Source organism: Somniosus microcephalus, chromosome 7 (genome assembly GCF_052327205.1).
Source record: "Somniosus microcephalus isolate GS21.2 chromosome 7, FLI_Smic_1.0, whole genome shotgun sequence".
In the NCBI taxonomy this organism is placed as follows: Eukaryota; Metazoa; Chordata; class Chondrichthyes; order Squaliformes; family Somniosidae; genus Somniosus; species Somniosus microcephalus.
In genome coordinates this window covers 71,004,806-71,018,642 of record NC_140993.1, presented here as the reverse complement: position 1 = coordinate 71,018,642, position 13,837 = coordinate 71,004,806, and the positions used below count along the sequence as shown (strand labels likewise).

The following is a 13,837-nucleotide window of genomic DNA, read 5'->3' as shown; positions in this document are numbered from 1 at the left end:
TTTGCTCCTCTACTACTCTTCTGGAATACCATTCCATATGTTGATCGTTCTTTTTGTGAAGAACTTCCTGATGTCACTTCTAGATTTGCCTTTATCTAGTTTGAGCCAATGTCCCCTTGTCCTAACCTCGTAATGTACTTTGAAGTAGTGTTCCAGATTTCCCTTTTCTGTATTTCTTCCTATCTTAGAAACCTATGTAGTTACTTTCCCAATCCAAAAAGCGAATTCTCCAATCTTTTCTCGTAACTCAGACCCTTGTAGCTGTTCTCTACACTGCCTCCAACACTTGAATGTCTCCCGTGTCTCAATTAGCATAAGAACATAAGAAATAAGAGGAGTAGGCCATTTGGCCCTTCGAGCCTGCTCCACCATTCAATAAGATCACGGCTGATCTTCTACCTCATCTCCACTTTCCTGCATTATCCCCATATCCCTTAATATTCAAAAATCTATCGATCTCTGTCTTGAATATACTCAATGACTGAGCCTCCACAGCCCTCTGGGGTAGAGAATTCCAAAGATTCACCACCCTCTGGGTGAAGAAATTTCTCCTCATCTCAGTCCTAAATGGCAACCCCTTATTCTGAGACTGTGACCCCTGGTTCTAGACTCCCCAGCCAGGGGAAACATCCTCCCTGCATCTACCCTGTCAAGCCCTGTAAGAATTTTGTATGTTTCAATGGGATCACCTCTCATTCTTCTAAACTCCAGAGAATACAGGCCCAGTCTACTCAATCTCTCCTCATAGGATGATCCCCCCATCCCAGGAACCAGTCTGGTGAACCTTCGTTGCACTCCCTCTATGGCAAGGATATCCTTCCTTAGGTAAGGTGACCAAAACTGTACACAATACTACAGGTGTGGTCTCACCAGGGCCCTATATAATTGCAGTAAGACTTCTTTACTCTTATACTCAAATCCTCTTGTAATAAAGGCCAATATACCATTTGCTTTCCTAATTGCTTGTAGTACCTGCATGTTAACATTCATTGATTTGTGTACAAGGACACCCAGGTGGTCCCTCTGAACACCAACATTTCCCAATCTCTCACCATTTAAAAAATACTCTGCTTTTCTATTTTTCCTACCAAAGTGGATAACTTCACATTTCTCCACGTTATATTCCATTTGCCATGTTCTTGCCCACTCACTTAGCCTGCCTATATCCCCTTGAATCCTCCTCACAACTTACATTCCCACCCAGCTTTGTATCATCAGCAAACTTGGATATAATGCATTTGGTCCCCTCATCCAAATCATTGATGTAGATTGTGAATAGCTGAGGCCCATGCACTGATCCTTGCGGCAGCCTGCCAACCCAAAAATGACCCATTTATTCCTACACTCTGTTTTCTGTCCGTTAACCAATCCTCAACCCATGCTAGTATATTACCCCCAATCCCATGAGCCCTAATTTTGTTTAATAACCTCTTGTGTGGCACCTTATCGAATGTCTTCTGAAAATCCAAATACACCACATCCACTGGTTCCCACTTACCTATTCTGCTAGTTACAACCTCAAAAAATGAACAGATTTGTCAAACATAATTTCCCTTTCATAAATCCGTGTTGACTCTGCCCAATCCTATTTTCTAAGTGTCCTGTTACCACGTCCTTAATAATAGATTCCAGAATTTTCCCTATTACTGATGCCAGGCTAATCAGTCTGTAGTTCCCCGTTTTCTCTCTCCCTCCTTTCTTAAATAGTGGGGTTACATTTTGCTGAACCCAGTACTGTAGGAGCAGTCAGACCAGAGCACTGTACGGTTGGAGCTTGACTTCCTCTGACTTGTACTCTACTGTTCAACATTCTATTGGCTTTGTTGACTGCTGCTCAGCAGTGATTAGAGATGTTGAGCACTGAACCTACTAAGACCTCTAGATCTCTTCCAACTTCATCCTTAGCTATTTCAACACATGGGTTATATATGTTGCCATTTGCCCTTTCTAATGTGCAATCCTATACACTTGTCTGCAATGTATTGGGGTTCATTTCTACAGGAATAGAATACAAAAGCAGGGAGGTAATGTTAAACTGATATCGAGACTTGGTAGGACCATACTTGGAGTACTGTGTGCAGTTCTTATCTCCATACTACAAAAAGGATATTGAAGCACTGGAGAAAGTGCAGAAAAGATTTACAAGTATTATCAGAATTGAGAGATGCAACTATCAGGAAAGACTGAGCAGGCTGGGGCTCTTTTCTCTGGAAAAAAGACTAAGAAGAAAAATCTATTGATCTCGGTCTTGAATATACTCAACGACTGAGCCTCCACAGCCCTCTGGGGTAGAGAATTCCAAAGATTCATCACCCTCTGAGTGAAGAAATTTCTCTTCATCTCAATCCTAAATGGTCGACCTCTTATTCTGAGACTATGCCCCCAAGTTCTAGACTCTCCAGCCAGGGGAAACAACCTCTCAGCATCTACCTTGTCAATGCCCCCCAGAATCTTGTATGTTAGAATGAGATCACTTCTCATTCTTCTAAACTCCAGAGAGTATAGGCCCAATTTACTCAATCTCTCCTCATAGGACAACCCTCTCATCCCAGAGATCAATCTAGTGAACCTTTGTTGCATCGCCTCTAAGGAGATCAAAACTGTTCACAGTACTCCAGGTGAGGTCTCACCAAAGCCCTGTACAATTGTAGTAAGACTTCCTTACTCTTGTACTCCAACCCTCTTGCAATAAAGGCCAACATGCCATTTGCCTTCCTAACTGCTTGCTGTACCTGCATGCTAACTTTCTGTGTTTCCTGTACGAGGACACCTAAATCTCCCTGAACACCAACATTTAATAGTCGCGATTTAAAAAATATTCTGTTTTTCTATTCTTCCTACCACAGTGAATAACCTCGCATTTCCCCACATTATACTCCATCTGCCACCTTATTGCCCACTCACTTAACCTGTCTATATTCCTTGCAGGCTCTTTGTGTCCTCCTCACAGCTTACTTTCCCACCGAGCTTTGTATTGTCAGCAAACTTGGATACATTGCACGCAGTCCTTTCATCCATGTCATTTAATAGTCAGATAGCCACAAACACATCAAATAAAGAATTTAGCAAGAATTTCTTTACACAGAGGGTGGTGAGAATGTGGAACTCTGCTTTACGGAATGGCTGCAGCAGAGAGCATTGACATATTAAAGGGGAGCTTGATGCATCTATGAAGGAGAAGGAAATAGCAGAATATGGGGATAGGGTAGGAAGAGGTAATAAGAGTGGGAGGAGGCTTGTATGGAGTATAAACACCAACATAGACCAGTTGGGCCAAATAGCCGGTTTCTGTGCTGTAGATTCTATATAATTCATCTATCATTGTTCTGTCCAATTATATATTTTGTTCAGTTAATTTTGTATTTTCTGAGCTGCCTCCTCCAAATCAGCAACTTCAGGAGACAGAGGACAGGGAATTGGGGAGGGGGATGAAAAAGCATGTAACATATTAGGGATAAAGAAATTACTGAACAACAACTTGTATTTATATAGTGCATTTAATGCCGTAAAAATCCCAAGGTGCTTCACAGGACTGTAAATCAGACACAAATTGACCCGGAGTCAAAACAGGTGACTAAAAGCTTGGTTAAATGGGTAGGATTAAGGAGCGTCTTAAAGGAAGGGAGGTGGAGAGGTTTAGGGATGCTATTCCAGAGGATAGGGCCTCGATGGCTGAAGGCACGGCCTCCAATGGTGGGGTGATGGAAGTGGGGAATGTATAAGAGGCCAGAGTTCTCGGAGGGTTGTAGGACTGGAGGAGGTTAGAGAGATAGTGAGGGGTGAGGCCATGGAGGGATTTTAACACTAGGATAAGAATTTTAAAATCAAGGTGTTGTTGGACCAGGAGCCAATGTAGGTCAGCTAGCACAGGGGTGATGGGTGAACGGGACTTGGTGCGAGGTAGGATATGGGCAGCAGAGTTTTGCATGAGCTCAAGTTTATGGAGGGTTGACTGATGGACGACCAGCCAGGAGAGCACGGGTGTAGTCGAGTCTGGAGGTAACAAAAGCATGGCTGAGTGCTCATGTCAAATTACTCTCTTCTATCTTGCACACCAGTGATTCATATAATAACAAACAGTATGTTCTACCTTTTAATTCTTCATGGCCCAAAATATAATTCAATGTAAAAAGCCTTGGGTAATGAATTCTATTACGGTCCTTGCTTACCTTTTTACTCAAACTGCATTATTGAAGACCGACCATTAAGAGTGTCAACTGATCAGACAATAACAAAAAACCTTTCGCAACACAGTATTTTAATGCAGATGCTGCACTTTCAATCAAAGAAGCTGCTCCACATCAACTGCAGAAAATCACACACAAGAATGAGATTAAAGGGCGTTTTATTAGGTTTCTTCTTAATAATGAGTTAGTTATCAATTTTTTATAACTCTCAAAGGGCACAATTTATCATAGATGATTTCTTAGATTCCTTAATGAAGGGTCCTGGCATTCTTTTTTATGACTGCAAAATAAGGTCATTCAAACCCAGTTGTGAAGGTGCCATTTGGAAGGAGAGCATTTATTCTTGGACCCCTCCAGTTTCTGTCGCCCTCATTTCCCAGCTCCTCTCCACAGGCTACTTTTCCATGGGCAGCATCGCAGCCAGGCTCACTCCAGTCCCTACACATGAATTCTCCTGCGGAGGGAGTCACTGGGTGGTTATCAGAAAATATGGCCAATTCTAAGCCTCTCTAGCCCAGGCAGCTAAGGCCAATTAGAACGACCCTGACACCATTGCCCCAGCTGCAATCAACCAAGTCAGCACTGACTAGAATGAGTAGCTGGAACCTTCCTGGTCGGTACAGCTCAGTACCAGTCACACAGTACATAGATCCATGGATCAGTTGAGATGGCAGAAAGTTCCTAATATTCCTTACTGCAAGTTTTTTTCAAAAATCAACATTCCCACCTCCCACAATATTTTTAATTTTCAAAATCTTGCTACTTGCTCTTGGAACTTCTCTCTGAACAGGAGCATCTGCCTCGCACCTCAGCTGTAGTCAATTCTGGTCTAAACGCTAGTTGGTTTCCCTCGTGCTTCATCTCGTGAACATGAACTTTTTGAGGCAGTACATAAACAATACACAGAAGTTACAACACACAATGGGGCCATTTGGCCCAACTAATTTGCTTTGGTGATTACCCTTCTCAATTACACACCCTGTTCTATACCTCTTCAACCCTTTCACCTTCATCCAGATACTCACTTTAATCTTAAATGTTGACGCATAGTTTCTGCCTCACCCACTAACCCAGGAAGTTAATTCCACAGTCTCACTCAACTCTCTGGGAAGAAGTTTCTCTATTTTAAACCTCTTACATTTAATCTTGTATATATATTGCCCCTCGTTCTAGACCCCTGAAATACTGGAAACAGTCTGCTCCTATCTACCCAGTTCTAACCTTTCATACTTTTAAAAACTTCTACTATATCGCCCCATAATCTGCGCTGCTTTAACAAAGTGACGGCTTTTTTAAAAAGTCAATCAGCGTCTTGCTAGTTTTCTGGGTTGGCAGTGCACAGTTTCTATCCCAGTTACTCTCATGGTGGAGGTTGCTGCGGCTTTCTGCAACCCCACTCTATGGTGCGAATGAGAACTCCTAGTATTGAAATAAATGAGGAATTCTTGCCAGCAACAAGGAGTCTGATCCTGGAATGAAAAATTGTCAGGTAGGAGCTGCAGCTGGGGTTGATCACTTATTTTTCATATACTAACAATGGTGACATAAAGTAGTTTAAAATTAACCAGGAGGGCAACATATTTAAAGTGAGCATTCAAAATTTTACAGAGAACCATGTCCCGACCCCCAAAGGAATAGGTGCACCATTGGACACGCAAGAGGAAACAGCATTTGGAATAATGTGTACAATTTGCTTCCTGTAACCTTTGTAGGAAGATTGGAACCATGGAAAAGGTACAGCAAAGATTTACTAGGACAATACTATGAATGAGAGGTTATAGCAAAGAAAGAAAGAAAAATTGGAGCCTCCTCCCCAAATAGATAGGGTTAAGGAGGAGGGATCTAATGAAGGGTTTCAAAATTATAAAGGCTTTGAAATGGTAAATGGGAAAAGATCATTTCCATTGATTCCATCATCATTAGAAGAAGAGGGGAAAGTGAAGAATTTTTTCACCCGGGGTTACAGTATTAGAATATGGCATGCTTTACCACAAGTAACTACCAAGGCAAAGAATCTCATTTAAAGGGGGCTTTTTTAAAATATTCGTTCATAGGATGTGGGCGTCGCTGGCAAGGCCAGCATTTATTGCCCATCCCTAGTTGCCCTTGAGAAGGTGGTGGACTTCGATAAGTATTTGAAAAGGCCGAATATATGGGCAAGGAAATGGGATCAGAGTAGGCAGGTTTACTTGGAGAGTAGCACCAGCACTGACACGATGAGCCTTCTTCTGAGCCGTAATTTCTATGATTCTATGGTGAAGGTGAAGGGTTTACATTCCAGGAGACAAGTTGAAAATTGGAACGTTTTTAAAAAATTCATTCAGGATGTGGGTGTCACTGGCAAGGCTGAAATTTATTGCCCATCCCTAAATGCCTTGAAATAGTGGTTTGATACAACTGAGCGGCTTCACAGGGCAGCTGAGAGTCAACCACATTGGTGTGGGACTGGAGTCATATAGGCCAGACCAGGTAATGAGGGAAGGTTTCCTTCCCTAAAAGGACATTAGTGAACCAAATGGGTTCTGTGGAAGCTGTGAAATAAATTACCAGAAGCAATGTTCCTTTTAAGTTGCACGGCCACGCAGCGCTCTGGAGCTCCTGCGCAGTCGGCTTACCGGCTTTTAAAGGGAAAAACCGCGCTTGCGCGGAATTTTGAACGGGCCGTGCAGCCCGTTAAAGGGGTCGCACGGCCCCCAAAACAATTAGACAGAACATTGACTAGAAGGCCACTGAAAAGGAGGCTATGAAAGGATCCAAAACACATATAAATGTGCTTCTGGAGGGAGATGGGATTCATGATTACAGTGAAAGTGGGTGCATGGGGTTACTATGGGAAAGGACCAAATGATGTTTTCCTGGTTCCCGCAATCCTTATACATGCTGTGGTTACTACGTTCGCTGTCTGTTTAGACAACAGAAAGTGCTTTTATTAAATTACTCAACTCTCAACCGGAGATTTTCAAACGATAGTTCGCAGAGCCCAGGGGATTCAAGAGGGGCTTCCAGGTTTAGGAGATCAGATTTCCGTCCATCTGACAGTGGCCATACCAAGCATCACAAACACTGCGTCAAGAATTCTGTAGTCTTTCTGCATTTGACCAATTAGTTGGTTATTTCTGTTGTATAATAATAAAACATTTTCTGCAATGATGGAATTGGTTTCCTTTCAATAGCTGACAATGTTTTTCCAGAAGAAAAACTCCACTATTTGCTGCGGAGAATGTCAGTATTTGCAGAGTGGGAGAGCTGCTGGGAGAGCAACAGTATTTGTGCAGAGGGAGGGGGTCTCCGGGAGAGCATCAATATTTGTAGAGGGGGGGGGTCGTCTCCGGGAGAGGATCAATATTTGTAGGGGGGGGGGGGGGGGGTCTCCGGGAGAAGATCAATATTTGTAGGGGGGGGGGGGGGGGTGGTGGTCTCCGGGAGAGGATCAATATTTGTAGAGGGGGGGTTTCCGGGAGAGGATCGATATTTGTAGGGGGGGGGTCTCCGGGAGAGGATCAATATTTGTAGGGGGGGGAGGGGGGAGGGTCTCCGGGAGAGGATCAATATTTGTAGAGGGGGGGGGGTCTCCGGGAGAGGATCAATATTTGTAGAGGGGGGGTCTCCGGGAGAGGATCAATATTTGTAGAGGGGGGGGAGGTCTCCGGGAGAGGATCAATATTTGTAGAGGGGGGGGTCTCCGGGAGAGGATCAATATTTGTAGAGGGGGGGTCTCCGGGAGAGGATCAATATTTGTAGGGGGGGGGGGGGGGGTCTCCGGGGGAGGATCAATATTTGTAGAGGGGGGGTCTCCGGGACAGCATTGATATTTGTAGGGGGGGGTTCCCGGGAGAGGATCGATATTTGTAGAGGGGGGAGGTCTCCGGGAGAGGATCAATATTTGTTGGGGGGGGGGGGGGGGGTCTCCGGGAGAGGATCAATATTTGTAGAGGGGGGGGGGGGGGGTCTCCGGGGGAGGATCAATATTTGTAGGGGGGGAGGGGGGGGTCTCCGGGAGAGGATCAATATTTGTAGGGGGGGGGGGGGGGTCTCCGGGAGAGGATCAATATTTGTAGAGGGGGGTCTCCGGGACAGCATCGATATTTGTAGAGAGGGGGTCTCCGGGGGAGGATCAATATTTGTAGAGGGAGGGATCCCCGGGACAGCATCGATATTTGCCCAGAGGGGGGTTTCAGGGAGTCAAATATTTGCAGAGGGTCCCCCACACAAAGAGGTTGGTAAAGCTCTGCACTATCAGGTGGGTTCAACCATTTAATGGTACCAATAGTTTTTGAAATGGCCGCATTTCCTGCAATGGGGCCCTGTGAAATGTTTGGTTGATGAAATGCAGTTACCCGATTTTTCAATCGCTGTATTATCTCAATGAAACAAAGCCACCTCATACCTCTGCAAAAAAAAAGACTGCACTCTACTGGCTAAACCGGTCACAACAGCCTGTCTATAGTATTGAGTTTTTCCAGCATTTTCTGTTGTCTATAGTATTGTTCAGTTTGAACAGCATACTGAACTGACTGGATAGCACTGGTCCTTTCATTGAACACAAGGTTATTCCTCATGGTTAAAAGTGACATTTCACACACCGATGATCAGTGCAGCAGAGGGGGGTTTCAGCTCTAACAAGGGACTGGGCATCCATCAAACAAAGCCTATTCAAGTGAATTAAAAATGGGTTAGGAACTTGCAAGTTTATATAGGAGAGATGTCGAATACTAAATAATACCTGCACTATTCATACGCCAGATCAATCTGCCCAGGCTCCCAGAAACATTTTAGTCAAAAGTGGGACACATGCAGCTTCATTCTTGAGAAGTTAAGGGACAGTGCCTTTTAATAGGGTGAATACAAGATATTTTGTTTTCTCAACTTCTTCCCTCCTTCTCTGTAGATCCCTGTTGGTCCCATCAGTACCTTACCCAAGTGGTCATTCTTCAAAGGAGGCAATGGACAGTAAGCAGACTATTTTATCGTGGGAGGCATCACATCCAAACCCAATGCTGCCTTCATTTGACCTCCTCTATCAAGCAGGGGACACTGAATAGAGATCAAGGTCATGAATCCTGTCTAGTTTTTTTCTTCCTCCCTAGCCAAATAGCACTGAGCCATTTCTAGCACTCCCTACTCCTGCCCTGCTGACATCAGCTAGCTCAACATAGCGAGGGCAGGTGGGACCTTCTCGTCTGTATGGTTCAGTAACACACCACTCAGTGTGTTGCTGTAGTAAATAATTGGAGGGGCTCATGGACACATCATTACAGTTATGGGTCCTCACCACCTGGTGTTGTCCGAGATGTAGTGTGAGCTTGAGCACTGGAGGTCAAATCGCCTCAGAATGGAAATGGAGTCAGCATCAACATGCTCAGAATGAAGTAGGTCTATCACTGGGACTCAAGGAAATGATACAGCAACTCATTCATCTAATAAAGGTAAATGGAAGCACTTGCTGAGCTTGGGGCACGGCCTTAATTTACTGCGCAAAATTATGAGTGAAAACTGAATATTACAGGCCACCGTGGGCATTTGTACAACGCACAAGGTTAAGATTTCTGTGACCCTCCACTCTGAAGTCTGACTCATTCTGGGGTTTCGTTCTACAGATGTTACTTGTTCTACAGTACCTCATCCAAGCAACCATTTTTTTCTCCACACAAGTGAATGTCAGGAGACTTTGCAATGTAGAGGGTTACCTAGCCAAGTCCGATCCTTTCCAGATGCACAGACATACGCACAGACTCCAGCAGGAAGTCACTGGATCAGGAGCTAAGGCTAATTTTACCCTCCTTAGCCCAGGATGCTGAAGTCAACTGCACCCCAATTGAGATTAGCTAACAAACACTTTCACTGTTCAAATTATTCATTTGTAAAGATTTACAGTCCTTATATCCAATTCTGCTATATCACCCGATATTACTTACTGCCCCAGTTTCTTAGCCCCCTTTCTGCTCACCTTGTGCAGATTCCAGATCTTGGCTGGTGACTGTGATAGGGTCATGTGGTGGAACGGAGTTTAGCTCCTTGCCCTTCTGAGCTGTGGTTTGACTTAGTTCTGCACACCTCCCTCCTCCTGCCTTCGAGCTCTCAACAGGGATGCAGGGAGGATTGGGCGCCAGAGGTTGCTGCTGTGCTGAAGAGCTGGCATCGCTTTTCTTACGCTCGGCTTCTTGCTGAAAACTCGGCTGTGCCAGTCCCTGGGGCTTCTGAACTGCCTGCTCAGGCTCGTAATGTGTCATTTCAATTTTTTGAGGTGTTCCACTGCTGTTGCAGCTGGTCCCAGTGAAGTCAGAATTTAGCAACACGGGGTCATGTGGCTTTTCTTGCAGCTGGGAAAATGGAGATGTCTGTGCATTATTGACCTCAATTGTTTCTTTTCCCAATGAAAGGACTTGATCAGAGCCCCCTGAGAAGCTGTTCTTCTGAAGGTCAGTGCAGACACCGGTCGTCTGCTCATTTTTGCCTTGAAACGTTTCTTCTGGGATCTTACTGCTGCTGAATTCAGGGATTTTTTCCAGCTTGCCATGGTAAAACACAGCATTCACACCGTCTTTCATGCCTGGAGCAGTATCAGGTGCACTGCTTTTCTCTTTCCCGTGCCCTTTGTCAGTGAGCTGGTCAAACTGCAGTTCTGCTGCAGTTTGATCAGTGCCTAAGCTGTAAGCCGGGATTTGCTCTTCCGCCATGGTCATCGACCGCTTCATCTGCGACACTGGGCACTTCCTGCTACTGGTAGCTGCGGGCTGGCTGCTGGGGGAGTTTGTTGACTGGCCCAGCGAATCACCCAGTGAAGGCTCCGGATATTTTTCGGCGACGCTGAAGCTCGATGGAACAGACAAGTGCGAGCATTCTGACATTGCACGCCGCATCATCTTCCGCTGTTGGACAGCCCTGCTGGGGGCACCATCGCTGGCCAAATCAACCTTCACATCTTCGTTGCATGCCAGGGTCATACTCAAAGGACCAATATCAGAAAGATCCTGCTCGTAATCCACCATAGTCGGAGTTTCAGACTTCTGTATGGTCAGGGTGTACGAGGGGATGTAGTTTGAACGGAGGTCCATTTCGTACAAAGTGGAGTTGTCATTGTCTTTAAAACCTGCCGTTTGCTTGTAGTCCAAGTCCATTTTATTATCTGGCATAAAATTAGGGTTCCACACACTAATCTCATCTTTCTTTATATTCTGGGTGGGATTACCAAGTGCAACGGAGGGATCTGACAGTTTAGGATTAGAGGGACAACTTGTCAGCTCCCCATTCTTGTCGGTCCTCTTCGCCGTGACATTCTTTGCCAGCTCGTCCTTACTTGTGCCATAATCCCCAGCACTCACCTGCTTGCTCACAGCAGCCTGGCTCCATTCATCTGTGACCGGATTCATTTTCCCTACGTTTTGGCCAGAGACACAGAGATTAGCAGGGGAAGCAGACCAGCTCCGGAAGAATTCTTTAGACTGTGCCTCACCAGCCGTGTCCTTCTGCTCTTTTCCTCCTTCTGCTGGTCCAAAGAATCCCAGTTTGTCTTCGTCAGTAAGAGCAACGTGCTTAATGAGACTGTCTTTAGCTGGAGGTGATGCTGCTGAGCTCGACTCAACTTTCAGCTCATTACTACGCTGCTCCTCTGCTCTGTGCCATTCCCATTCAGACCGGCTCCAGTCCTTTTGAGACTGCATGCATGGATCTTTCTCAGAGAAACAATCGACAGGCTTAGCTTTGCAGAGATCACTATAGTCGGTGCGAGGAGCTGGCGGCTGGTTACTGACAGACATCTCAGCAGGCTCCTTTTCTTTTTCTTCACACAGCACAAGCAGTGCAGCCTGTATGGTTGCCTGACTGGTTAAATCTGAGAAGCTGTCACATCACAGCACACCCCCAGTATTCCTACGACAAAACGATTTTTTTTTGCCTTCAATGCACTGTATCCCTCCGCCAAATAAATCCAGTTGCTGCATCTTAATGGACCTCCCTTTCGCATCCCCCCCCCTTGCACCCTGCACTCCCCACCACCAAATCAGCGTCCTTGTTTTCAACCTTTGGAAACCCCATTATCCTAAATGCTTCCAGAAACTCATTATGGCAAGGCACAGATTTACACATTTAAACTGCTATTGTGTACAGCAAATCAGATACAGGGAGCCATTATTAATTTCATGCTCTCCAGCTCCGCATCAGCCTCATTTATTTTCAAGAAGACGGCCAACAGTGTGCGACAGCCAGCTGGCCTACAATTAACCCTCTGAGTGCTGAACCTCAATGCTTTGCCATCTCATTTATCCAGTGCACAATACCTGACACCAGGCATTGTGCGACGGTGCCCTATTATGTAACAATAGACTAACTCCTTTATGTGACCCTCTTATAACATGCATTATTTATGCTTTCCTCACTGCTAGAGCTCTCCCCTCCCACCCTCCCTTGTATGAGCATCTCTTCGTATGATCCCTAGATACAGAAGGCATGTTAATTTAAATAATAATTTAAAACAATAAAGAGATTAATACCAATTTTTTTTAAACTAGAGAATTAAGTAAAACTTATAAATATTTTAGTGAGAATGAGTAAGCTGCCTGGTGTGGAGAGCTTCTCTTTGTGATGTACGTCGACATGGCATCTGTCTCATACTCCATCATCGTGTTGAAGCTGTATAATAATCTGGCCAAGCTGGATACAGTGCAACAGCTCTGGTTGCTGTGATGCAAGGGTGGCATCCAGGGCTTACAGCCAGCGCAGAGGAGAGCAACAAGACCCCCAGTCAGAGGGGTGAGTGACAAGATACAACTAGGTAAGCTAGGGCTCTCCGGTCTCAGAGAGATGTCTGGGGGGACCTCTGTAGGATAAGAGGGCACAGGTTCAGGGTTGAAAGAAAAGAAATAACTTGAGTGCCTTGACGACCTCAGAATGTCCCAAAGCACTTTACAGTCAATTAAGTACTTTTAAAGTGTATTTACTGTTGTAATGTAGGAAACATGGCAGCCAATTTGCACAAAGGAAGCTCCCACAAACTGTAATGAGATTAATGACCAGATCATTGAGGGATAAATATTGGCCAGGTCTCTGGGAGAACTCCCCTGCTCCTCTTCAAATAGTGCCGTGGGTTCTTTTACGTCCACCTGAGGGGGCAGACAGGGCCTCAGTTTAATATCTTGTCTGAAAGATGGCACCTCCAACAGTATAGCGCTCCCTCAGTACTGCACTGGAGTATCAGCCTAGCTTATGTGCACAAATCTCTGGAGTGGGACTTGAACCCACAAACTTTTGACTCAGTGTTACCGCTGAGCTATGGGTGACACCTAAAGGTTGTGAAGGGCAAGTTTAAGACAGAGGGCTAGAGTTACTTCTCTATACAGAGAAAGATCAACAGCTGGAACTGTTTGCCAAGATGAGTTTTTTAGGCCACTGTACTTATTTAAGAGGCTGTAGGGTTGGTATTCTAAAAGGATGATGAAATGGGCTGAGGGGCCCTTTTCCATCTTATCACAGTAATTGCACAAATTGCACGTGAGCATGTGTGATGCACTATTTGGTGCTGTGCCTTCTCAGAGCTGGCGACTCTGCACTTTAAAATGTTAAGACAAAGAAGAACTATTCATTACTTCTGGTTTTCCTGTAGGCCTTTTGGGAAGCCAATTCTGAAAATGGAGAGGCAGGTAAGGCAGAGAGAG

At 45.1% G+C, this 13,837-nt stretch overlaps 1 protein-coding gene across 6 annotated transcripts in view; it reads right to left on the bottom strand.

Moving 5' to 3' along the window:
• Positions 1-13,837, bottom strand: part of LOC147114710 (uncharacterized) — a 162,617-nt gene that overhangs the window by 88,307 nt on the left and 60,473 nt on the right. Inside the window, exon 1 of one of the 6 annotated variants that reach the window (XM_085992577.1) lies at positions 10,135-12,155. The exons of the other annotated variants lie outside the window; for them this stretch is intronic. Coding sequence (XP_085848703.1) covers positions 10,135-11,944 — 1,810 coding nt within the window. The 5' untranslated portion in view covers positions 11,945-12,155. Of the gene's footprint in view, positions 1-10,134; positions 12,156-13,837 lie in introns of those variants that run through there. 6 annotated transcript variants of the gene reach the window in all.